We start from the raw sequence: 27,372 nt of genomic DNA on the forward strand, positions 1-27,372 counted from the left end.
CTTTCAATGTATTTCAATGGCTTTTCTTACAAGATGGCACAAGATAACACTGTGACGTTTGTTATCAGAGTTATCAAAATCAACTTTGGCTTGGCTACATCTTGTAATACGCTGTACTACTTATGTAGTACAGTATATTATACTGTATGAAGAATATTGACAGCCACACTATTAGGCCGTACTTCTGGCATACACATATGGCAGACCTGTGGTCTTGGACCCTCAGCTGCTGTGTACAGACATTGGCACCCTAAGATCTCATTTGCAGGATTATTATGGCTGACAGAGGGAGCCTTCTCCCTATAAAGTTACTTAGATGCCACTGTCACTATAGACTGCAGCATCTAAGAGGTTAAACTGCCAGGGTCAGCATTTCTGCCAATCCAGGCTGTTAGAGCAAGAGCCCAGCTCTCCTCTGCATGGGAGACCCATGCAGTGCTTAGGTGGAAGCCTAAAATAAGGCCACTTAATGACCACTGTAAAAAGACATATTGCCAGTCAGCAAGGGGTTAACAAAAGTTGCAAAATTATCTCCTTTCGTGGCTGCCAAAAGTTTCACATTCACCAAAATTCTAATCTTTTGGGAAACTTGTAACAAAATTGACTTGGTCACTCTATTTAAAATGTTTCATTTACTGTTTTCAATGTTTACTGACCTTTAAGCCACAAATACTTTAATATCTTTATATGTGTGCCAGCAGTGTTACTTTTCTTTTCTATGATTGTAAAACAGCTTTGTAAAAAACTGCTAAGGATTTTTTTTATACTGCACAAATGACTTTATTGTACTTTTAGCTCTCAATGTCACAGTTAATATTGATTAAATTAACAAAAGCAAACTAGGAATTGACCAGTATAATAAACTGGTACAATAAAGTGGTTATTGGGGGTATTGTACTGGGGACATAAAAAAAAAAAGACAACTGCACATATTACAAATGACAACTAAAACCAATTCTAAAACAGTACATTGGACCATAGCAAATGGACTTTCTGTCCATAGCAACAAGCGTTCAGTAAGTTAACTGGTTGATTTGTGCAAAAGGCCACTTTTTCTTTGAGAAAGTTTTGACAGACACTACCGATTCTGTCCCAAAACCATAGACTGTGCTTTATAACTTAAAGGGCATCTGTCAGCAGTTTTGTACCCATGAAACTGGCTAACCTGTTGCATGTCCGCTTGGCAGCTGAATGTGTCTGTGTTCATATGTGTCCTCATTGCTGAGAAAAATTATGTTTTAATATATCCAAATGAGCCTCTAGGAGGAGTGTCTGTTGCACTATGATTGACAAGCTGATCTTTTAGGCGTAACAGCAACTCCCTGTTGTTCCTAGAGGCTCATTTGCATATATTGAAACTTCTCAGCAATTTTTCTCAGCAATGAGGACACATATGAACATGGGACCAACACAGATGCCTTCAGCTGCCAAGCGCACATGTAACAGGTCAGCCAGTTTCATAGGTACAGATCTGCTGACGGATGCCCTTTAAATCAGCTATATACCGTGCCTAACCCCTTGAAGTGTTTCTTATTTCATTGTAAAACAACATTCAAGTTTTTTTGATACTTCCACAAGAAAGAAAATAGTCCAGTTGACAATCCAGCCATACTGAAATTGCGCAACCAGCTAAAATCTAATGTTACAATAGCTACAATAGTCTTGGCAATGCTGCCCCGCATTCTAGTATACAGTGCTGATGCCTTGAAAATAGACATGAGCGCCATGTTTCCTATGAGGGCACAAGATGGTGATAGAATCTTTACAAATATTTAGGTAACTTTGTGAAAATAAGACATTACTTGTACTGACCCTGAGTTAGAAAGTGAATTGTAGCCTCGAGCTGTAGCCACAATGTTCTTGTTCATTTTGGAAAGCAGCTTGCTGTCAGACACATCCTTAGCAGCTTAGGTAAGCTTTGGTGTCTACTCACTTCAGTTTTTTGAGTGATCAATGAGCCTTTTGAACATTTGATTTCCCCATGAAATAACCTGTTTGGAGCTTCTGGTTTCATCGTGTTGCATTGTGATGTTCCTCTGTTATTTCCTCTGCATGAGCAAATTACTATAAAGTGTATGGCAGCTGCACCAAGCTCTGAATAAACAGCAACAGTTCCCTTAACATTTGCTGCATCTGTATACAAGTGTTGGAGGAAGAAAATGTTGTAATTTAGTCTTTCTATATGATGTATATAATTTATGTTCCTTGGCTGAGACAGACCTGTACCAAATTCCCCTAAGAAGATTATACCCAGCAAATGGTTTTTGGCTATGACAATTTGTGGCCAAATCACTTTATGGTCACAAATGTCTGATAGTTGCACCCAATGTGAATGTGGCTCTTCCTCATTTTCACAACTATTTAACATTTTACCTCCAGTCTCCATGGGTTCCCCCTAAACAATGTGTCTCTGGCATTCACCCAGGTTTGCCTGCTATGTTGGGCTTTTCTGTAAAGCCTTATTACTACTAAATGCATAGCTAACAGTAATACATCTAATACATCACTATAGAATGTATGGAGCTGTGCTTAGGGTACTTTCACACTAGCTTTTTTTCTTTTCCGGCGCTGAGTTCCGTCCTAGGGGCTAAAATCCAAAAAAGAACCGATCAGTTTTATCCCTATACATTCTGAATGGAGAGCAATCCGTTCAGGATCAGGATGCATCCAGTTCAGTCAATCTTACTGATCAGGCTTTTCAGAAAACCGTAGCATGTTGTATTTTTACCTCCAGCCCAAAATCCGGAACACTTTGACTGAACGCCGGATCTGGCATTTTTCCCATTGACTTGCATTAATGCCAGATTCGGCGCCCTGTGTTTCGTCAAACCGGTCCATAAATGGCGGATCTGTTTTTTCCAATGTATGTTTTTCATTGTGATCAGAATCCTGATCAGGATTCAAATGTAATACACTTTCACACGTTTTTCCAGATCCGGCAACAGAATTGCCTGCCGGATTCAAACAAAGCTAGTGTGAAAGTACCCTTAGTAAGCTGTGAAGAGGCCACAGTGGTCATCTGGGGTCCCGAGAGCACAAAGGCCTCTTCAAACAGCTGATTGGCAGGGATATCATGAGTTGGACCCCCGCTGATCTGATATTGATGACCTGTTCATAGGTAGGCCATCAATATCAAATTGCACCCCTTTCATAAGTCTAATTACTGTATAGGGAAAACATGGGATTTGGAGCCCTGAATTAAGGGGATTGTTTGGGATGAATCAAAAACATGACAATAGTAACAAATGCCATATAATAATATAATAAGTATTACTGATCTATTAATCCCTTGCCTCTCTGCTGGTTCCTTAATTATATTTTGACATTTGCAACCAAGGTCTAATTTTTTTAGTGATCCCAAATAATCCCTTTAAGGGTTCAAACACACGGCCGTTGTTTGGCCATTCCATGCATAGGGGGCCACAATTTGCACAGGCACCATCTGTGCAGCTGCCGTGATAGATCAAGACCCATTCAACTTGAATGGGTCCGTGATCTGTCTGCACCGCAAAAAAGTAGAAAATCTTCTATTATTTTTGGGGTGCGGAGGCACGGACAGAAAGCCCACAGAAGCACTCTGTAGTGCTTCCATTGGGTTCTGTGCCTCCGTTCCGCACCTACCTTCCGGATAGCGGACCCATTCAAGTGAATGGGTCTGTATCTGTGATGCTGAGTGCACACGGCTGTTGCCCGCATATTGTGGACATGCTGTTTGCGGGCCACAATACAGGCATGGCCAAACAATGACAGTGTGCACGAGCCCTAATTCAGAGCAGATACAATTTTATAATGGCCCATTTTTTTGTCGACCCCCAAACAATCCCTTTAATTAAAGGCCTTTTTCAGGGTCCAGTTATTGATGATCTATCTTATATCAGATCAAGTGTATGGGCTTCCTAGGGTCAGATAGGGTAGGTACGAGGATGGGAAATCCCACCATTAGGGATTGTCCGTGGGCTGAGGCTTAGTTAGGGCATGTACAGGCAAAGTTTTTTCTTTCTTCTCCCTGGCACTTACATCATTGCCCCAGGACTCCTAGTTCTGCCACTATTACTGCCTTAGGTTTTGCCTTTATGTAAGCTACAGTATTTACACATTCCATCACTGGGATTATCCAGTGGATGACACACGCTCAGTCGTAGTTGGGCCACATCTTTGCCTATGTATATTCAATATCATTCGCCTAGGTACATTGGGCAATTTTTATTTTATCTTTATTTTATCTTTAGGGTCCTAAAATAATTTATTTTGATGTTTCTGCACTTTCTCTAGAAGGACACCAAAGCTATCCCTATTGTTATCTATATTTAGTGATTTGTATGGGAGCTGAGCTGCAGTGCTATGATTCCGGCTCTGTTCAAAATGGTAATTCCAGTGCAGGTGGCTGTAGGGAACAGCTGACCGGTGGTGGTACCAAGTGTCAGACCCCTACTGTTCAGATATCAATGACCTATCTTGATGATAGGACATCAATATCTGGAGCCCAGAAACCCCCTTTAAATGCTGCTCAAACTGCCTTATAATATAGTGTTAGAAAATTAAATCTGCTGCTAAGTGGAATAACTATATTTTCTATAGCTATGCTATAATTCCAGCCTCAATGTACAACTTTTATATGTTTCATTTTTCCAAAGATGTGATTTTCATATGACTTTGCTTACGCCCCGACTCTCAGTGATGTAAAAGATATATATGCCAAATTTCAAGAAGATTTAAAAGGTTTAGGGGCTGCACACATTGATCACTTTTATTACTACTCTCACTCCTGTACCTAGGAGGTTGGTCTAAAACGACTTCAGTTTCAGGATCCCAGGGGCTCTGTATCAAGCAAGGTGGATGTCAAAGGAATATATACAGTTAAAATTGTCCTCTTCACTAAACAGTTGAATATTCCTCAATGAGAATTTAAAGGAATGAAACGAGTTGCATATTTTGTCAGCCTCATGTTCACTTTTTGCATGAGGTAATTGTAAGTTGATGGGCTCCAAAGATTGATTTGGATATGCTACAGATTCTGAGAACTTACCCAGATGCAGACGTAAAAAAAAGTGCTCTCACAGTTGCTAAGAGACACCTTTGGTATCTTTCAGAAAAAAAACCAAAAAAAAACCATAGGCTTGGCTTTTTTGGACAAACATATTACTCAGGCTGTTACGGAAAATATTCCCAAAAGTTTAGAAGCCAAAACTGCAAAGAAAAAGGAAATGAAACGATTAGAGGGTAAAAACCTAGTTTTTGAAGGAAAAGTCCTGAGCCATTTTGTTACTAATAAAACAAAGACGTTCTGAATTGAATTGTTTGGGATCCATGATGTGACAGAATACTGCAGTGATTCTCTAAGAAGCCAGCTTTTAAGGTGGGCAATGATACCACAGAAAGATCAATTGCTCTGATAAAAAAAGTTTAACGAATCGGTCAGGTACGAACAACAAAAACAATTCTTGTTGAGGGTAGTCGAGCATCACAGAAAAGTAATCACCAAACTAACAAAAGGAAGGGATTGCATCGTTCAAAGTTGATTAATATAAGACATGTTTTGCCTATCAGACTACCTTAGTGTCTAGTTTTAATATTATTTATTCTAGTGATTTCTAGTTTTACTAATAAGTAATTAACATTGAAAAATCATACTTTTTGACGACTTTTACAAAACTGATCAAAATGTTCAACCAGTAAAAATTATCCAATCTTCTTAAAATTTGGCATATATATCTTTTACATTACTGAGACTCGGGGCCTAAGCAAAGTCTGCAAAAATGTTACATTTTATTGTTTACCATTACAAACTAATATATATATATATATATATATATATATATATATACGGTATATATATATATATACAATTATATATTCTTTTATTACACCGCGCAACAATGATTTTGCTACTGAGAGAAAAACATGTGATTTATACTTAAATGAGCCCACTGATTCCAAATATTAACTCAGAATTTGCCTAACACGTCTAGATTTTAACCCCTTAAGGACACTAGGATTTTCCATTTTTTGCATTTTGCACTCCCCGCCTTCCCTTAGTCCAAAATTTTTTATTTTTCCATTCACATAGTCTTATGAGGGCTTATTTTTTGTGGGATAAATTGTACTTTCTAATGGCACTATTTACGATTGCATACCATGTAGTAGGAAGCTGGAAAAAAATTCCAAATGGGGTAGAATTGAGAAAAAACGCAATTCTTAAAGGTTTTTAATTTTTCTTTTACACTGTACAGAATGCAGTAAAATTGACCTGATATCTTCATTCTCCAAGTCAGTATGGTTACAACGATACTACACTTGTATAATTTATCTTGCGTTTTAATATTCTGACCCCTATAACCTTTTTCTAGTTATGTGTACTGGGCTGTGTGAGGGCCCATTTTTTGCAGGACAATCTGTTCTTTTCAGTGATACCAATTTGAAGTGTGTCCAACTTTTTGATCACTTTTTATAAAAAAAAAAATTGGGGTAGTTGAAGTAACAAAAAATTAGCAGTTTTTACTTTTTTCCCATTATTCGATTTGCCGTATGCTATTAATATTGTTATATTTTAATAGTATGGGCATTTTCGCATGCGGCAATGCCCATGATGTTTATTTTTTTATTGTTTAAGTATATATTTTTTTTTTTGGAAAGGGGGGTGATTTGAACATTTTCTTTTTATATTCGCAAAAACTTTTTTTAAAACTTTTTTTAAAACTTTTTAAAACTTTTTAAGTCACCTTGGGTTACAATAAGTGGCAATCATTAGATTGTCTATTGTGTTGATTGTCTATATAAACACCATTGAACACTTCATTTGCACTATAACAATACAATGCTGCCACCTAGGTATAGTCATCTAATAGGCACCAAAGTCTGATTGAGGCTTCAGCCTATTAGATCAATGTACCAGGTTCCACGATCTCAGCCAGGGAACGCTGTTACTGGAGCGGAAGTGCGCAACTTCCGCTTCCGGACTGTACAGATGCTGTGGTCACATTTGACCACGGCATCTGAAAGGGAAAATGTATGCGATCAGCCTTATGCTGATTGCATACATGCGCTGCGTGTTTCTGCTATTTAAAATAGCAGAAACATGGTGGCTATGGCGCCCGCTGCACGGCGCCATGTTTGGGGACCGGACTTCCGCAGTACAGGGTTAAGTTATACATGCAAAGCCTATTCAGTTATAATATTAATGCATTATATTGGAGATATTCCAATGGCCATGTCCAGACCTGTTTGGATGCACTCAGGCTGATGTCAGCAGAAAGTATATAAGGCAAGCTGTACAGATTTTGATAAAGTGATCTGTTATAGTGCTATCAGTTTTGAAACTTAAGATGGATAAATGCAAATGTATTAACGATCCAGAAAATTTCTGCTACATATGTGGCAAATACACTACTTAGGATCAGAGCAAGAATCTGACAAAAGCTTGGGATGCATTTGTGCTAGTAGTGCAGAACTTCCTTGGGAACAGACGAGCTACAAACTATGCTGAATTAGTAGACAACATGCTTACAGCATATGATCAACTTGGCTGCCAAATGTCATTGAAAGTGCATTTCTTACATTCCCATCTTGACTTTTTCCCACCCAATTTGGTACAAGTAAGTGACGAACATGGAGAGCGGTTCCATAAAGATATTTCTACAATGGAGAACAGGCATGATGGGGGACTACTGTTGGTTTTTGCAATGGGAAAATATGAACGTTCACAAATGCAAAAGCAGATGCCTGAAGCACTTTTCACAGTACTGGGCCTTGCTCTAGTAAAACTTTTAAAGTGAAAAGCAAGACTTTTTGAAATTTTGTTATTCCATTACATTTTCATACACTGTTTACTATGCAAACTTTGCTATAGATCAGGTAATTGTTGGAGTAAAACTTGTTCTGTTCAAAATTATTCAATGCTTTCCAAGTGCTTAATTCATTTAGGCATACTTATGCATAGCAAAAATTTGTGACGTGTTACAACAATTCTGACTTCGGATTTGTAATCCGCACAATCGATTTAGTATAGGACAAATGGTTTTTGCCCAGTAGCAGACAAAAAGTTTTTTTTTTTTTTTTTTTGCGTGGTGTTATAATGTACTATATAACAATATAATTTATTGTGTATTATTATTATTATTAGTTCCAAGCTTTAGTATAATATTAAGGTTATATTTCTAAAGAGAAACAAACATGCTCTCCATTAGCAGCAATAGCAACAGTGCAATGCCTCACTACTTGTGTGAGGAGTGAATATACAGTATTAACATCATATTAGACACACACATAGATTGTGGACCCTCTCCAATTTCAGATCAAATACACAGAACTAATTCACAGGCTATAGCATGTTTCTTAGGCCCCTTTCACATGGGCAAGATTTCTGCGCAGGTGCAATGCCTGAGGTGAACGCATTGCACCCGCACTGAATCCGGACCCATTCATTTCTATGGGGCTGTGCACATGAGCGCTGATTTTCACGCATCACTTGTGCGTTGCGTGAAAATTGCAGCATGCTCTATATTGTGTGTTTTTCACGCAATGCAGGCCCCATAGAAGTGAATGGGGCTGCGTGGAAAATCACAAGCATCCACAAGCAAGTGCAGATGCGGTGCGATTTTCACGCATGGTTGCTAAGAGATGATCGGGATGGGGACCCTAACATGGTTATAAGGGAAAATAATAGCATGTTTGGTACCCAAACCCGGACTTCTTCACAGAAGTTCGGGTTTGGGGTAGGTGTTGTGTAGATTTTATTATTTTCCCTTATAACATGGTTATAAGGGAAAATAATAGCATTCTTAATACAGAATGCTTAGTAAAATAGGGATGGAGGGGTTAAAAAAAATATATAAATAATTTAACTCACCTCATCCACAGCCCGGCTTCTCTTCTGTCTTCTTCTTTGATGACCAGGAAGAAAAGAACCTGTGGTGACGTCACTGCGCTCATCACATGGTCCATCACATGATCCATCACCACAGCGCAGTGACGTCACCACAGGTCCTTTTCTTCCTGGTTATCAAAGAAGAAGACAGAAGAGAAGCCGGGCAGCATGAACAAGTGGATGAGGTAAGTTAAATTATTTTAAACCCCTCCGTCCCTATTTTACTTAGTATTCTGTATTACAAATGCTATTATTTTCCCTTATAACCATGTTATAAGGGAAAATAATAAAATCTACACAACACCTAACCCAAATCCGAACTTCTGTGAATAATTCTGGGTTTGGGTTTGGGTACCAAACATGCAGATTTTTTTCACGCGTGTGCAAAACACATTAAAGCATTTTGCACTTGCACGGAAAAATCGCACATTTTCCCGCGACGCACCCGCATCCTATCCGGCCCTCACACACGATGCCCATGTGAAAGAGGCCTTAATGTAGAAAGTGGTTATCTCTTCTTTCATTCTCTATAGCTTTTTCTCAGTATTGATTGTTTTTAGCAATTTTTTATAAGTAGCATGAAAATTAATGACAAAATACATTATTATATTAGAGGATAGCAGTCTTGTCTAACTATTTGCGATGGTTGTTCAGTTTGTAATGCTGCCATCTCTGACTTTAAAATGCAAGCAAGAGCAGCACATTGTACTGCTAGGCCACAGTTACAAGTCTCTGCCAAGTAGTTCAATCTCGTCCAGTACAAAGTCCATGTCTTCACGGCTGACTTGGGGACTGATGATTATCTGACGGAAGAAATTAACTTTATCCCGGTGAGGTTGATATCCTATCATCATACTTCCTTTTTTCATCATTCTCTCTTTAATTGTAGGGGCTACCTAAAATTAGAAAAAGACGATGAAGTTAAAATGATTACTTAAAGGAAAATTCTAAATTTGAGCAACACTTCCAATATTATACTGTTCAAGTAAAATACATTCAGTAACATTCTGAGTATTTATGTTGAATTCATTTTTACTTCTCCATTCACCTCCAAGCTTCAGAATTTCTCTACCTTCATGTCAGAGTATGGTTCATTGAATGAATATACGCAAAGCAAGGATTAATGAAACAAAAAAGCACCAAAAAAACATATACCTTCAATTTAATAAAAAAATATGGAGATAGAGACATGTCACAAGTGAACTGACTCCCCAGCTATTAAGAAGTCAATTCCTTGATTTCTGGTTTAGTTTGCAGATTGGTTTACAGTAGTGTGAGAAGTAGAGATTAGCAACTTTTTTATAGAAAATTCACATAAGATCCAAAAAACAAATATTTAGGGAGAGAGAGAAGTAAAAAAATGTAATGAAAAACAAGGAGGGAAAATAATTGGAGTCCTAGGAGACCAAAGATGAATTTTCAGGCCAATTGAACACTTTTGATTCTGGTAGAATTGATTAAGATTTGAATCGAATAGGGCAATTTGAATATATTAAATCTGAATCAAATTTTGAATGATTCACTCATCTCTAGTCAGGAGTTAGTTGGTCTAGTGATCGCTGGAGCTCCATATCAAAAGTTAGAGATTTGTAAAATCTAGTGGTACACTTAAATGAATGGATAAACCAAGGCAAATATGTAGACAACTAGCAAATAGCAACAATTGAAAAGCAGTTTGGATGTGTAAATGGGAAGAAAGATGAAATGTTTTATAGCTCAAAATCAATAATAGCAAAATAATAATAATAATAATAATAATAATTTACTGACAAAGCAGAGATTAAAGGGAATCTGTCACCTGCTTTTACCATTTTGAGCTGGCACCATCGCTATGTTGACTAAAGTACCTTATTTCCAGCAGTCTTCTTTTTACTTATTTTCGTTTTGTAGTTTTGATATAAAAGTGATTTTTATGTTATGCTAATTAGGGCCCAAGGTGCCCAGAGGGGCAATTTTTTGACTCTCCGGTGCCCAGTGACGCCCCCCTGCAGTGCCCAAGAACTCCTCCTGATCATCAAATAACCTCCCACAGCCCGGCAAACGGTTCTGCCCCCTCCCCACGTCATAGATTACCTTATAAAAATGCCCCGTCCTTCTTTCTGTCTGCGGCCAGAAAACTCGCGCAGGCGCAGTACCGCCTGCGGCCTGCGCGATCAACAACCTCCTGAGGGCAACAGCCTCAAAAGTCTCACTGGGCATGCGCTGAGCCCAGTGATGTGACCTGAGCGCTGTTGCCCTCAGGACGTTGATGATCGCACAGGCCGCAGGTGGTACTGCGCCTGCGCAAGTTTTCTGGCCGCAGACAGGAAGAAGGACGGGGCATTTCTATAAGGTAGTCTATGACGTGGGGAGGGGGCGGAACCGTTTGCCGGGCTGTGGGAGATTATTTGATGATCAGGAGGCGTTCTTGGGCACTGCAGGGGGGGGCGTCACTGGGCACCGGAGAGTGAAAAAAACGCCCCTCAGAGCACCTTGGACCCTGATTAGCATAACAAAAAAATTGCTTTTATATAAAAACTACAAAACAAAATTAAGTAAAAAGAAGACTGCTGGAAATAAGGTACTTTAGTCAACATAGCGATGGTGCCAGCTTAAAATGGTAAAAGCAGGTGACAGATTCCCTTTAAGTAATGACATTTGGAATCAGAAAACTGAATTCAATGAGGTTGATAACAAACACTTATCCAGGTTTCACTGTAAGCACAATGTAACAGAATAACTCAGATAAATTGCATGATGTTATGGGGAATCAAATAGAAAATTAACATTTTTTCAAAAAATTGGAGGCCAAAAGATTTTTACGGGTGCCATATTATGTCTCCATAGCCTTTGCACAGATAGTACATACCCATAAGGTGTAAGGTCATGGCATTGCTTTAAAATAATATTCACACCTTAAGGCTCCCCTAACATCTTCTTTCATAGGAGAGTTATGCCTCGTTCACATGTCAGTATTTTGGTCAGTGATTTCCATCAGTGATTGTGAGCCAAAAACTGAATTTGGAACCTCCATAGACATAAGGTATATGGGAAAGATCTGCACCTGTTCTGTGTTTAGAGTTGCACCTGGTTTGGGCTTGAAATCACTGACCAAACAATGACATGTGAATGAGGCTTTAGGAGCTCCCCATACACAATAGATGGTAGGGAGACATACATCTAATGTATATGGCCAGCTTAGTCCAGGTTTCTTGAACAATTATGTCCACAGACAATGGATGAATAGACTAAATGTATAGTAAATAATTAAAATAAACTTTCAGAATTTTTGCCCCATAAGACACATTTTCCCCCCCAAAAGTGGGGAGAAAAATGCCCCAGCATCTTATGGGGTGAATACTAATGAGCGCTTCTATTATGGAAGCGCTCATTAGTACCGGAGGATCGAGAAGCGGTGAATGCTCTGTACTCACCACTTCCTGGTCCTCAGCTGTTGGCTGTGCATGGCTTGAGGGCACTCTGTGACCTCATGCTGTGTGTGTTGGTTCACAGCACAGTGGACAGCAGGAGGAAGAAAATCGCTGGCAGTGAGTCACAGTGGAGGCCAGAGCAGGAGAGGTAAGTGTTTATTTTTATTTTATCAAGCATGAGGCATGGGGGCTGATCTGAGGCAATCGGGCTGCTGGGGGCTGATATGAGACAATGATGGTTGATAAGGGGCTGATTAAAGGCTGCTGGGGGGATGATGAGAGGCAATGGTAGCTGATGAGGTACTGCACTGATGAAAGGCTGTTGGGGGCTGATGAGAAGCAATGGGTGTTGATGAGAGGCAATGAGGGCTGATGAGAGGCAATGGGGGCTGATGTAAGGCAATGGGGGCTTATGAGAGGCATATGGGGGCTGATGAGAGGCATGGGAGTCTTATCTGAGGTCTGATTGGGGGTCATTCACATGGGGTCTGACCTGAGGTCTGAATTGGAGTCTGATCTAAGGTCTTATTGCAGTCATTAAAATTGGGGGATTGATTGGGGCTGTCAGCTGAACGTCTGATTACGAATGGGGGTCTTATTGCGGGTCTGACCTGAGGTCTTATGATTTTTTTTTTCTTATTGTCCTCCTCTAAAACCGAGGTGCGTCTTATGGGCTGGTGCGTCTTATAAGGGGAAAAATATGGTACATACTAGAGGCACATTTGTGTGTCTCAAACAACTGATATACAGTAATGAGCTGAGAAATTTCTCAATATTGCAGTTTCCTGCTCTTGCTTCTTGTATTTCTGCAGTAAAAATACTTTGAGCCGCGTTATGTTTTATAATATGTTACAGCTCTGCTTTAACAAAAAAAATGATACATATTTTATGTAAAGAGATAATGTTAAGAAAAAAAAAAATGTTTGTAATATTTGTCATAGTGCATATTCTTAACAGAAAGAACAATTTTGCTAAAGCAATATTCTCCATTCAGCATTATCTGATGTATGACTCATAGGTGACTAATGCTCTGATTTCGAGCTACTTTGTGTGCATAGTTTACTAAATGATTCATTAAGATAAAGCATTGTGTAGAAGTCAATGTTTACATATCTTGAATCTTATGAGGTATTGATCGAATGCAGGTTTATAACTCTGCACGGTCAATAATCTAAATATTTTCCCTTATCTGAGGAGACCTATTGCTCTGAATTTAAGAGATGGGCTACGGATACGGAGAGGAATGACCCAGCTCTCCGTAGTCAATTCTGTCAAGGGTTGCCTGAAGGACGCGTTGGCGTTTCATAAATATTCAGAGTCATTGGAAGCGGCCATGACTCTTGCTGTACATCTTGATAGCCGCCTGAGAGAGAGATCTAAGGTTCCTCACACTCAGGACGTACTATCATATGGGGTGGCGGCCTCCTCTGACACTTTAGGTAGAGAGACATTCTAGTTCAAGTCTGGTGATGAGCCAATGCAGCTGAGGGGAGCTACCCCTGGACCTAGTGATTAGAACTTTAGGCTTAAGAAAAGACTTTTTTTTTGGAAAAAGGGGACATTTTGTTAACATATGTTCTTATGTTCAGTGTCCCGGTCCAAGAAAAAAATATGTTTAGTCCTCATCTCACTCTTGGTGTGGGTGGGGAATCTGAGAATGTATTTTTGTCATTTGCCGGTAGTACACGATTTCTCCTGTCTGCCGAGGTGGCGCTAGATTCCAAAACTGTGGGAATTGGCCAGTTCGTCCATATGCATTAGACAAGCGCATTAGACAAAAATATTTAGGTGTTTGCAATTGATTCCGCTCCAGTCACACAGAAATGTTTGCCACAAATGGTGCAGCACATCCGTTTAAAGGTGGGAGATTTTTATCAAGAATCTTTTTCATGTTTTGCGCTGGAAGGTCTGCCTGCTCCTTTGGTGCTAGGTTTACCATGGTTAAGCAAATATAATACTACCATCGATTGGCAAGCGAGACAGATTCTTGATTGGAGTGATTATTGCATAGACAACTGTCTTAGCAGGTCGCTTTCTGTTGTAACCACTAAAGTTGTACCTTTGTTTTTTTCTGATTTTTCTGATGTGTTCTCTGATAGTGGAGACCAGGAGTTACCTCCATATCGGGAGTATGATTGCCCCGTCAACCTTGTTCCCGGAGCTAGGTTGCCCAAGTCTCGGTTGTTTAATCTTTCTGAACCCGAAAGAGTAGCCATGCAAGAATATATCACTGAGAGTTTGTCTTAAGGTCATATTAGAACATCTAAATCCCCAGTGGATGCAGGGTTCTTCATTGTTAAGAAAAAGGATGGAAATTTTAAGCCAAGTTTGGAATTCTGTGAGATTAATCGCATTACTGTCCGTGATCCTTATCCCCTTCCTTTGATCCCGGATTTGTTTAATCAGATTGTCGGGGCCAAGGTGTTCTCTAAGTTGGATTTGAGGGGGGCATATAATCTGGTAAGGATCAAGGAGGGGGACGAATGGAAGACAGCCTTTAATACCCCTGAAGGAAATTTTGATAATATGGTCATGCCTTTTGAGTTAACCAATGCTCCTGTGGTTTTTCAACATTTCATCAATGACATCTTTCATCATTTGGTGGGCAGGTTTGTTGTGGTGTATCTGGATGATATTATAATTTATTCTCCTGACATGGAGACGCATAAGGATCGCGAGAGACAAGTGTTACAGATCCTAAAAGAGAATAAACTGTATGCTAAGATGGAGAAGTGTGTATTTGTTATGGAAGTGCAATTCCTGGGTTACCTACTCTCATCTTCAGGTATTCGTATGGATCTTGAAAAAGGTCCGTGCTGTGTTGGACTGGGATCTACCCAAAAACCTGAAAGCTCTTATGCGATCTTTGGGGTTCTTATCAGGTCTACCTAATGCTAAAACTCTTGCACAAGTGTTTGTCGATAACATCGTGAAGCTGCATGGTATTCCCTCTGATGTGGTGTCTGATAGGGGGACTCAGTTTGATTCCAGATTCTAGAATGCATTCTTTATTCGCCTGGGGGCACAATTGTCCTTCTCTTCGGCCTTTCATCTTCAGTGGACCAGACAGACTGAATGCACTAACCAGAATCTGGGGACTTATTTGAGATGTTTTGTCTTAGACAATCAGGATGAGTGGTCTTCATTTTTGTCTTTGGCCGAGTTTGCCATAAATAACTGTAAGGCAGGATTCCACTGATAAGCCGCCATTTTTTGGGGCATATGGGTTTCATTCGCAGTTTGGCACATTTTATGGTACTGAGACTTCTGGTATACCTGAAGAGGAAAGATTTGCCTCTTCTTTGTCATCTAGTTATCGGAAAATTCAAAATAATAATAAAAAAAGGGCAACAAGTATAAACGTATGGCTGACAAAAGACGTATGACTGGTGTGGACCTGAGAATGGGTGATTCTGTGTGACTGTCCACAAGAAACATTAAGTTGAAGGTACCTTCTTGGAAGTTGGGTCCAAGGTTTACTGGTCCATATAAGATATCTGCCATTATTAACCCGGTAGCCTTTCATCTTGATCTTCCGCAGGCTTTAAAAATTCATATTGTTTTCCACAAATCATTGCTGAAGAGATATAGTGAACCTGCTGAACCGGCCTCCTTGCCTCCCGCTCCTGTCATGGTGGAAGGTAATCTTGAATTTCAGATCGCCAGGATAGTGAACTCACAAATTCTCCGAAGATCCCTTCAGTATCTCGTTCACTGGAAGGGTTACGGTCCAGAGGAGAAAATGTGGGTTCCAGCGGCCGACGTTAATGCTAGTTACCTTGTGAAAGCCTTTCACAGGGCTCATATGAATAAGGTCAGTCCTGGGTGTCTGGGAGTCACCCATAGAAGGAGGGGTACTGTCACAGTCCCTCCCATGACAGAGGTTAGAATATCTGAGAGACTGTCTGCACGTGAGGTTATCTGATAGTCTCTCTGTTTTCACTTGTTGCAGTGTTGTTGTTGGTAATGACCACACCTCTTGTTTCAGGTGCAGCTTGTGGTCATTACTGCTCCTCTATTTAGTCTGGACTCACACTTCATACCATGCGGTTGATATTCTCTGCCTGGAGTTGGAAGAGCTGTATGGTCCTCACCTGAGTTCCTGCTCATACATTTTCTATTGAAGATAAGTGTACTTCTTTTTGTATTTCGTTATTCCCATTTGCTCGTTGTTTACTAGGCCTCATGGAGACTGGTTCATTCATCTGGGAAGGAACCAGTGGTCTCATACCATGTCACTACTCCTAGGGATATTCAGGGTTATTAGGGCATAGGTTTCCACTTTCAGGGTCTATTCATACTGACAGGAGCCAGGGCTAGGTTTGGGGATTTCATAGGTGGTAGCTTTCAGGCCTGGTCTTTTACCTTCTATTGTCCTTCTGGTGTTCCTCCCCTCCCCTTTCATCGTGACATTAGGTTGGAATATCAGGAAACAGTTAGCAGTTGGTACACAGGTAGACAAATGGATTATAGCTTTTAGCAGACTCTAGGAAGGCAGAGCTATATTGGAGAGTTGATTAACCCATTAGACAAGCAGCTGAGCACAGGATCAGAAAGCAAATTAACCCCTGCAATGCTGCATGAAAAATCTCTCAGACTCATACAGGAAGAGACCTTGAAGCCAGGCTGCATCCTGCATCATGGGTACACATGAGTTTGGCAGCTAAGCAAAAATCGTGTGGTGCCCGTGCCTGCCCTAGATAGCGGGACTGCTGCAGGCACAGTTTATAAATGTGTAAAAACTTGGTCAGCTTTTAGAGGATATCATAAACATTTTCTAATCTAAAAGATGGCTATGTTACAAGTTCTACTTCACCCAGATTTCTGAAGCAAATGGTCCTTCATTAAAGTGGATCTGTCATTAAAATGGGCTACATAATTTTATAGCTGAATATTATCATGACAGGTTTCCTGAGCTGCTATATAAAACAACACAAGAAAATGAAGTCATTCGGAAACAAGAATACACAAGAATACAGCAAGGCTTTTTTCTCTCTTCCACCCTCCTGTCCAATGAATGACAATCACTTTTAAAAAGGCCTGTAAACATTGATGACTATGAATCATTGCTAAGGGAAATGGGAGGAGGTCATGATTGGGGAGCACCAGGCTCATGGATACATGACACCCTATGGCAGGGATGCTCAACCTGTGTCCCTCAAGCTGTTGCAAAACTACAACCCCTAGCATGCCCTAATAGCTATAGGCTAATAAGGCATGCTGGGAGTTGTAGTTTTGCAACAGCTGGAGGGCCACAGGTTGGGCATGCCTGCTCTATGGGGTATTTTCTAAACAGTACAGTATTTATTGTGTCATTGGATATAATAACTAGCCAAACCTGTGCTTTTAATTATGGCAGAATATTGTAATGACATATACACTTTAAAATGTTATATTATTACCTGTATTTTAGAAATACAAAGGCAGAAAATATGTCAATGCGTGACATTTAGTCTTTTTTGGGAAAAAAAAGTATTAAATCTATTGTATGCCATTATTATTACCGTTATCAACATGTTGCATCTTTAAAGTTTCTGTTCTGAGATCTGACATAACATAATAGATAGAGATAGTACATTTTTGTGCAAATGACATTTCACTGTTCCATAGTTGGAAGAAAATGTTCCCATAAATATCAATGATGACTTTACAGCTATTGTCCCACAGTCCTGACAACTTGTCACTTGTAACAGTACTAATGACAACAGGCAAAAACAAAGCTGGTGAAAAGAAATATGGAGGTGGTGGGGGAGTTATTGAAAGACATGTTGAAAGATTACAAAAATTATATTAAGAGTTTTAAAGGGCAACAGTAAATTGTTTTATGCTTATGATTACAATAGCTTATATTGACTCAATAATTAGGCATTTTTGTCACACAGCATAAAAAATGTTATAAAACTTATAAAACATAGCTATCATATACAATAGAATGTCTAAAAACTATAGACAAATTACAGTCTTTAAATGAATATTCCCATAAAAATGTTGGCTTTAGTTTGAACTAAGACTCTTCTGAAATAACAGCTACTATGGTGGCTCTGTTCTGTGAAGATCTACTCCTGGGAGAGCCCTGCTTAATTATTCTATGGCTTTATTTCAGGTTGCAACCCTCTGACTCTCTACAATACAGATTGAAGGTGTCGGGATGAGTGAATAATCAAGTAAATAAGGCTGTCCTAAATCTATATTTTCTCACTGAAAGTAAGTCCATATCCCAAGAGTGTGAGAAGTCAGATTTCTGTGGTTGGAATTGTGTTACAGCCTGAAAAGTTCAACATACTCTACTCAAATTACTAATTTTACATTTTCAATGTTTTATTTCTTTACCAACGGTGGCTCTGAAAAGAGGAACAGAGAGTAGAGATAATAAAGCTCTTAGATAAAGACAGGACAGAAAGTACAGGACAAAAGATCAAGCATTATATGATCAATAAAATGGTTAAAGGGGTTCTCTGGTAATTAAGAAAATGAAAATACTTAAATATTACTTTATTATAAATATATTCCAAAATACTTTTCATTAGTTATAATGGCTCCTTTTGTCTAGGGAGCAATCATCAGTAGAAATAAAATGGCCGCCGTCCTATTAGTACACATAAAACCTGTCCTAATCACACGGGAGGACAAGTTACTTCAGACCACTGAGCTAAAGAGTTGCCTCATCCCCCTCTCAGGGATTATGATCCTGAATACAGCTGAATTTCTATAGGAATGGATTTCAAGAGGAGACATGAAGTACAGAGAGGATGGACAGGACAGACTATGGTATTGTATAGCTGTGGTAATGGAAACTGCATACAAGTGCTGCTGCTCATTACTACATCCCCATCTCCTCTCTGTATTTCATGTCTCCTCATTGACTCCATTCATACAAAGATTCAGCTGAAGATCTTATCATTAGAGTTGAGCGGACACCTGGATGTTCGGGTTCGAGAAGTTTGGCCGAACTTCCCGGAAATGTTCGGGTTCGGGATCCGAACCCGATCCGAACTTCGTCCCGAACCCGAACCCCATTGAAGTCAATAGGGACCCGAACTTTTCGGCACTAAAAAGGCTGTAAAACAGCCCAGGAAAGGGCTAGAGGGCTGCAAAAGGCAGCAACATGTAGGTAAATCCCCTGCAAACAAATGTGGATAGGGAAATGAATAAAAATAAAAATTAAATAAATAAAAATTAACCAAAATCAATTGGAGAGAGGTCCCATAGCAGAGAATCTGGCTTCACGTCACCCACCACTGGAACAGTCCATTCTCAGATATTTAGGCCCCGGCACCCAGGCAGAGGAGAGAGGTCCCGTAACAGAGAATCTGGCTTCATGTCAGCAGAGAATCAGTCTGCATGTCATAGCAGAGAATCAGGCTTCACGTCAGCCACCACTGCAACAGTCCATTGTCATATATTTAGGCCCAGCACCCAGGCAGAGGAGAGAGGTCCCGTAACAGAGAATCTGTCTTCATGTCAGCAGAGAATCAGTCTGCATGTCATAGCAGAGAATCAGGCTTCACGTCAGCCACCACTGCAACAGTCCATTGGCATATATTTAGGCCCAGCACCCAGGCAGAGGAGAGAGGTCCCGTAACAGAGAATCTGTCTTCATGTCAGCAGAGAATCAGTATGCATGTCATAGCAGAGAATCAGGCTTCACGTCACCCAACATTGGAACAGTCCATTGGCATATATTTAGGCCCCGGCACCCAGACAGAGGAGAGGTTCATTCAACTTTGGGTAGCCTCGCAATATAATGGTAAAATGAAAATAAAAATAGGATTCAATGAGGAGTGCCCTGGAGTACAATAATATATGGTTAAGGGGAGGTAGTTAATGTCTAATCTGGACAAGGGATGGACAGGTCCTGTGGAATCCATGCCTGGTTCATTTTTATGAACGTCAGCTTGTCCACATTGGCTCTAGACAGGCGGCTGCGTTTGTCTGTAATGACGCCCCCTGCCATGCTGAATACACGTTCAGACAAAACGCTGGCCGCCGGGCAGGCCAGCACCTCCAAGGCATAAAAGGCTAGCTCTGGCCACGTGGACAATTTAGAGACCCAGAAGTTGAATGGGGCCGAACCATCAGTCAGTACGTGGAGGGGTGTGCACACGTACTGTTCCACTATGTTGGGCCTCATGCACACGACCGTTGTGTGCATCCGTGGCCGTTGTGCCGTTTTCAGTTTTTTTTTCACGGACTCATTGACTTTCAATGGGTCCGTGGAAAAATCGGAAAATGCACCGTTTGGCAGCCGCATCCGTGATCCGTGTTTCCTGGCCGTGAAAAAAATATGACCTGTCCTATTTTTTTCACGGCCAACGGTTCACGGACCCATTCAAGTCAATGGGTCCGTGAAAAATCACGGATGCACACAAGATTGTCATCCGTGTCCGTGATCCGTGTCCGTGATCCGTGTCCGTGATCCGTGTCCGTTTTTCCTATCATTTCAATGGCAAACTTGACTTAGATTTTTTTTTAATTTTTCATGTCCGTGGATCCTCCAAAAAACACGGAAGACCCACGGACGAAAAAACGGTCACGGATCACGGACCTACGGACCCTGTTTTTGCGGACCTTAAAAAAAAACGGTCGTGTGCATGAGGCCTTAGTGAAATGTTGCCTCCTGCTAACACGTTGCGTATCAGGTGGTGGTGCAGTTAGCTGTGGCGTGTTGACAAAAGTTTTCCACATCTCTGCCATGCTAACCCTGCCCTCAGAGGAGCTGGCCGTGACACAGCTGCCTTGGCGACCTCTTGCTCCTCCTCTGCCTTGGCCTTGGGCTTCCACTTGTTCCCCTGTGACATTTGGGAATGCTCTCAGTAGCGCGTCTACCAACGTGCACTTGTACTCGCGCATCTTCCTATCATGCTCCAGTGCAGGAAGTAAGGTGGGCACATTGTCTTTGTAGCGTGGATCCAGCAGGGTGACAACCCAGTAGTCCGCACACGTTAAAATGTGGGCAACTCTGCTGTCGTTGCGCAGGCACTGCAGCATGTAGTCGCTCATGTGTGCCAGGCTGCCCAGGGGTAAGGACAAGCTGTCCTCTGTGGGAGGCGTATCATCATCGTCCTGCCTTTCCCCCCAGCCACGCACCAGTGATGGGCCCGAGCTGCGTTGGGTGCCACCCCGCTGTGACCATGCTTCATCCTCATCCTCCTCCACCTCCTCCTCATCCTCGTCCTCCTCGTCCTCCAGTAGTGGGCCCTGGCTGGCCACATTTGTACCTGGCCTCTGCTGTTGCAAAAAACCTCCCTCTGAGTCACTTCGAAGAGACTGGCCTGAAAGTGCTAAAAATGACCCCTCTTCCTCCTCCTCCTCCTCCTCCTCCTGGGCCACCTCCTCTTCCATCATCGCCCTAAGTGTTTTCTCAAGGAGACATAGAAGTGGTATTGTAACGCTGATAACGGCGTCATCGCCACTGGCCATGTTGATGGAGTACTCGAAACAGCGCAACAGGGCACACAGGTCTCACATGGAGGCCCAGTCATTGGTGGTGAAGTAGTGCTGTTCCGCAGTGCGACTGACCCATGCGTGCTGCAGCTGAAACTCCACTATGGCCTGCTGCTGCTCGCACAGTCTGTCCAGCATGTGCAAGGTGGAGTTCCACCTGGTGGGCACGTCGCATATGAGGCGGTGAGCGGGAAGGCCGAAGTTACGCTGTAGCGCAGACAGGCGAGCAGCGGCAGGATGTGAACGCCGGAAGCGCGAACAGACGGTCCGCACTTTATGCAGCAGCTCTGACATGTCGGGGTAGTTGTGAATGAACTTCTGCACCACCAAATTCAGTACATGCGCCAGGCAAGGGATGTGTGTCAAACCTGCTAGTCCCAGAGCTGCAACGAGATTTCGCCCATTATCGCACACCACCAGGCCGGGTTTGAGGCTCACCGGCAGCAACCACTCGTCGGTCTGTTGTTCTATACCACGCCACAACTCCTGTCCGGTGTGGGGCCTGTCCCCCAAACATATGAGTTTCAGAATGGCCTGCTGACGTTTACCCCGGGCTGTGCTGAAGTTGGTGGTGAAGGTGTGTGGCTGATTTGATGAGCAGGTGGAAGAAGAGGACGAGGAAGCCGAGAAGGAGGAGGTGGCAACAGGAGGCAAAGAATGTTGCCCTGCGATCCTTGGCGGCGGAAGGACATGCGCCAAACAGCTCTCCGCCTGGGGCCCAGCTGCCACTACATTTACCCAGTGTGCAGTTAGGGAGATATAGCGTCCCTTGCCGTGCTTACTGGTCCACGTATCTGTGGTTAGGTGGACCTTGCTAGAGATGGCGTTGCGCAGTGCACACTTGATTTTATCGGATACTTGGTTGTGCAGGGAAGGCACGGCTCTCTTGGAGAAGTAGTGGCGGCTGGGAACAACATACTGTGGGACAGCAAGCGACATGAGCTGTTTGAAGCTGTCTGTGTCCACCAGCCTAAATGACAGCATTTCATAGGCCAGTAGTTTAGAAATGCTGGCATTCAGGGCCAGGGATCGAGGGTGGCTAGGTAGGAATTTACGCTTTCTCTGAAATGTTTGTGAGATGGAGAGCTGAACGCTGCCATGTGACATGGTTGAGATGCTTGGTGACGGAGGTGGTGGTGGTGTTGGTGGTACATCCCCTGTTTGCTGGGCGGCAGGTGCCAACGTTCCTCCAGAGGCGGAGGAAGAGGCCGAGGCGGCAGCAGCAGAGAGGCCGAGGCGGCAGCAGCAGAAGAGGCCGAGGCGGCAGCAGCAGAAGAGGCCGAGGCGGCAGCAGCAGAAGAGGTAGCAGGGGGAGCCTGAGTGACTTCCTTGTTTTTAAGGTGTTTACTCCACTGCAGTTCATGCTTTGCATGCAGGTGCCTGGTCATGCAGGTTGTGCTAAGGTTCAGAACGTTAATGCCTCGCTTCAGGCTCTGATGGCACAGCGTGCAAACCACTCGGGTCTTGTCGTCAGCACATTGTTTGAAGAAGTGCCATGCCAGGGAACTCCTTGAAGCTGCCTTTGGGGTGCTCGGTCCCAGATGGCGGCGGTCAGTAGCAGGCGGAGTCTCTTGGCGGCGGGTGTTATGCTTTTGCCCACTGCTCCCTCTTTTGCTACGCTGTTGGCTCGGTCTCACCACTGCCTCTTCCTCCGAACTGTGAAAGTCAGTGGCGCGACCTTCATTCCATGTGGGGTTTAGGACCTCATCGTCCCCTGCATCGTCTTCCACCCAGTCTTGATCCCTGACCTCCTGTTCAGTCTGCACACTGCAGAAAGACGCAGCAGTTGGCACCTGTGTTTCGTCATCATCAGAGACTTGCTGAGGTGGTATTCCCATGTCCTCATCATCAGGAAACATAAGTGGTTGTGCGTCAGTGCATTCTATGTCTTCCACCGCTGGGGAAGGGCTAGGTGGATGCCCTTGGGAAACCCTGCCAGCAGAGTCTTCAAACAGCATAAGAGACTGCTGCATAACTTGAGGCTCAGACAGTTTCCCTGATATGTATGGGGGTGATGTGACAGACTGATGGGCTTGGTTTTCAGGCGCCATCTGTGCGTTTTCTGCAGAAGACTGGGTGGGAGATAATGTGAACGTGCTAGATCCACTGTCGGCCACCCAATTGACTAATGCCTGTACCTGCTCAGGCCTTACCATCCTTAGAACGGCATTGGGCCCCACCATATATCGCTGTAAATTCTGGCGGCTACTGGGACCTGAGGTAGTTGGTACACTAGGACGTGTGGATGTGGCAGAACGACCACGTCCTCTCCCAGCACCAGAGGGTCCACTAACACCACCACGACCATGTCCACGTCCGCGTCCCTTACTAGATGTTTTCCTCATTGTTATGGTTCACCACAACAACAAAAATATTATTTGGCCCAATGTATTGAATTCAAATTCAGGCCTTTTTTTACAGACACCTAACACTATCTGGCTATCTATTTAGGTACCGTATTACACTAATACAGGCACAGCAGTAACCACCGATTTAGCTGACTATGAATTTGAGGCCTAGTATTTAGGCGCTGGGGGACAGGTATACGTTTTACGGACAGAATTAGACTGGGATATGCACAGTAGCGTGTGTGTGAAGTTATTGAGAATGACCCTATCAGCACCTTGATTCTGATATACCCTTTTAGGGATGTATTTAAAGTAGGCCTGATACAGCAGAAACCAATAAACTAGGAAATTGCTAAATTGGGAATTGTATTTCAACCCAGAACAAAAAATGTGCTTTGACGGACACTAAATAACTTGCCCAGCCACAACATTACAGCAGTAACGACAGATTTAGCTGGATATAAATTTGAGGCCTAGTATTTAAGCGCTGGGTGACAGGTATAGGTTTACTGACAGAATTAGACTTGGAAATGCACAGTAGCGTGTGTGTGTGAAGTTATTCAGAATGACCCTATGTGCACCTTGAATATTATATACCCTTTTAGGGATGTATTTAAAGTAGGCCTGATACAGCAGAAACCACTAAATTAGGAAATTGCTAAATTGGGAATTGTATTTCAACCCAGAACAAAAAATGTGCTTTGACGGACACTAAATAACTTGCCCAGCCACAGCAGTACAGCAGTAACGACAGATTTAGCTGGATATAAATTTGAGGCCTAGTATTTAGGCGCTGGGTGACAGGTATAGGTTTACTGACAGAATTAGATTGGAAATGCACAGTAGCGTGTGTGTGAAGCTATTCAGAATGACCCTATGTGCACCTTGAATATTATATACCCTTTTAGGGATAGATTTCAAATAGCTCTGATACAGCAGAAACCACTAAATTAGGAAATTGCTAAATTGGGAATTATATTTCAACCCAGAACAAAAACTGTGCTTTGACGGACACTAAATAACTTGCCCAGCCACAACAGTACAGCAGTAACGACAGATTCAGCAAGATATATATTTGAGGCCTAGTATTTAGGCGCTGGGTGACAGGTATACGTTTTACGGACAGAATTAGACTGGGATATGCACGGTAGTGTGTGTGTGAAGTTATTGAGAATGACCCTATCAGCACCTTGATTCTAATATACCTTTTTAGGGATGTATTTAAAGTAGGCCTGATACAGCAGAAACCACTAAATTAGGAAATTGCTAAATTGGGAATTGTATTTCAACCCAGAACAAAAAATGTGCTTTGACGGACACTAAATAACTTGCCCAGCCACAACAGTACAGCGGTAATGACAGATTTAGCTGGATATAAATTTGAGGCCTAGTATTTAGGCGCTGGGTGACAGGTATAGGTTTACTGACAGAATTAGACTTCGAAATGCACTGTAGCGTGTGTGTGAAGTTATTCAGAATGACCCTATGTGCACCTTGAATCTGATATACCCTTTTAGGGATGTATTTAAAGTAGGCCTGATACAGCAGAAAACACTAAATTAGGAAATTGCTAAATTGGGAATTGTATTTCTACCCAGAACAAAAAATGTGCTTTGACGGACACTAAATAACTTGCCCAGCCACAACAGTACAGCAGTAACGACAGATTTAGCTGGATATAAACTTGAGGCCTAGTATTTAGGCGCTGGGTGACAGGTATACGTTTACTGACAGAATTACACTGGGATATGGCCAAAAAATAACCACACTATGATGGTTAAATGCACTTGGTGTGACAGCTTGACCAACCACACTACTGAGGGTTAAATGCACTTGGTGACAGGCACAGCTGGCCCCTGATGTAGTATATGGCCATAAAATAAACAGACTATTGCTGGTTAAATGCACTTGGTGTGACAGCTTGACCAACCACACTACTGAGGGTTAAATGCACTTGGTGACAGGCGCAGCTTGCCCCTGATGTAGTATATGGCCAAAACATAAACAGACTATTGCTGGTTAAATGCACTTGGTGTGACAGCTTGACCAACCATACTACTGAGGGTTAAATGCACTTGGTGACAGGCGCAGCTTGCCCCTGATGTATTATATGGCCAAAAAATAAACAGACTATTGCTGGTTAAATGCACTTGGTGTGACAGCTTGACCAACCATACTACTGAGGGTTAAATGCACTTGGTGACAGGCGCAGCTTGCCCCTGATGTAGTATATGGCCAAAAAATAAACAGATTATTGCTGGTTAAATGGACTTGGTGTGACAGCTTCACCCTGATGTAGGATTTAGCCAAAAAACAACCACACTATTGAGGGTTAAATGCACTTGGTGACAGCTTGCCCCTGATGTAGTATATGGCCAAAAAATAAACAGACTATTGCTGGTTAAATGCACTTGGTGTGACAGCTTCACCCTGATGTAGGATTTAGCCAAAAAAACAACCACACCATTGAGGGTTAAATGCACTTGGTGACAGGTGCAGCTTGCCCCTGATGTAGTATATGGACAAAAAATAAACAGACTATTGATGGTTAAATGCACTTGGTGTGACAGCTTCACCCTGATGTAGGCTTTAGCCAAAAAACAACCACACCATTGAGGGTTAAATGCACTTGGTGACAGGCGCAGCTTGCCCCTGATGTAGTATATGGCCAAATAATAAACAGACTATTGCTGGTTAAATGCACTTGGTGTGACAGCTTCACCCTGATGTAGGCTTTAGCCAAAAAACAACTACACCATTGAGGGTTAAATGCACTTGGTGGCAGCTTGTGCTGGCGCAACACAAGACACAAAATGGCTGCCGATCACCCCAGAAAAAAGTGACTGAAAAACGCTCTGGGCAGCCTAAAAACAGTGAGCAATTCAATAGCAGCAGTTCAATCATCCACAGCTGCAGATCGATCAATGGATGGAGTCCTTTGGAGGAGTTAATCTGCCTAATCTCGCCCTACTGTCGCAGCTGCAACCTCTCCCTACGCTAATCAGAGCCGAGTGACGGGCAGCGCTATGTGACTCCAGCTTAAATAAAGGCTGGGTCACATGGTGCTCTGGCCAATCACAGCCATGTCAATAGTAGGCATGGCTGTGACGGCCTCTTGGGGCATTTAGTATGACGCTTGTTGATTGGCTGCTTTGCAGCCTTTCAAAAAGCGCCAAGAAAGCGATGAACACCGAACCCGAACCCGGAATTTTACGAAAATGTCCGGGTTCGGGTCCGTGTCACGGACACCCCAAAATTCGGTACGAACCCGAACTATACAGTTCGGGTTCGCTCATCCCTACTTATC

General features: G+C 42.3%; 1 protein-coding gene across 1 annotated transcript in view; it reads right to left on the reverse strand.

Moving 5' to 3' along the window:
- Window positions 1-9,238: 9,238 nt before the first annotated feature.
- GADL1 (glutamate decarboxylase like 1) overlaps window positions 9,239-27,372 on the reverse strand; it is a 465,799-nt gene continuing 447,665 nt past the window's right edge. The window contains exon 15 of the mRNA XM_044293805.1: window positions 9,239-9,759. Coding sequence (XP_044149740.1) covers window positions 9,586-9,759 — 174 coding nt within the window. The 3' untranslated portion in view covers window positions 9,239-9,585. The remainder of the gene's footprint in view (window positions 9,760-27,372) is intronic.

The sequence above is a fragment of the Bufo gargarizans genome, chromosome 5 (assembly GCF_014858855.1).
Source record: "Bufo gargarizans isolate SCDJY-AF-19 chromosome 5, ASM1485885v1, whole genome shotgun sequence".
Classification (NCBI taxonomy): Eukaryota; Metazoa; Chordata; class Amphibia; order Anura; family Bufonidae; genus Bufo; species Bufo gargarizans.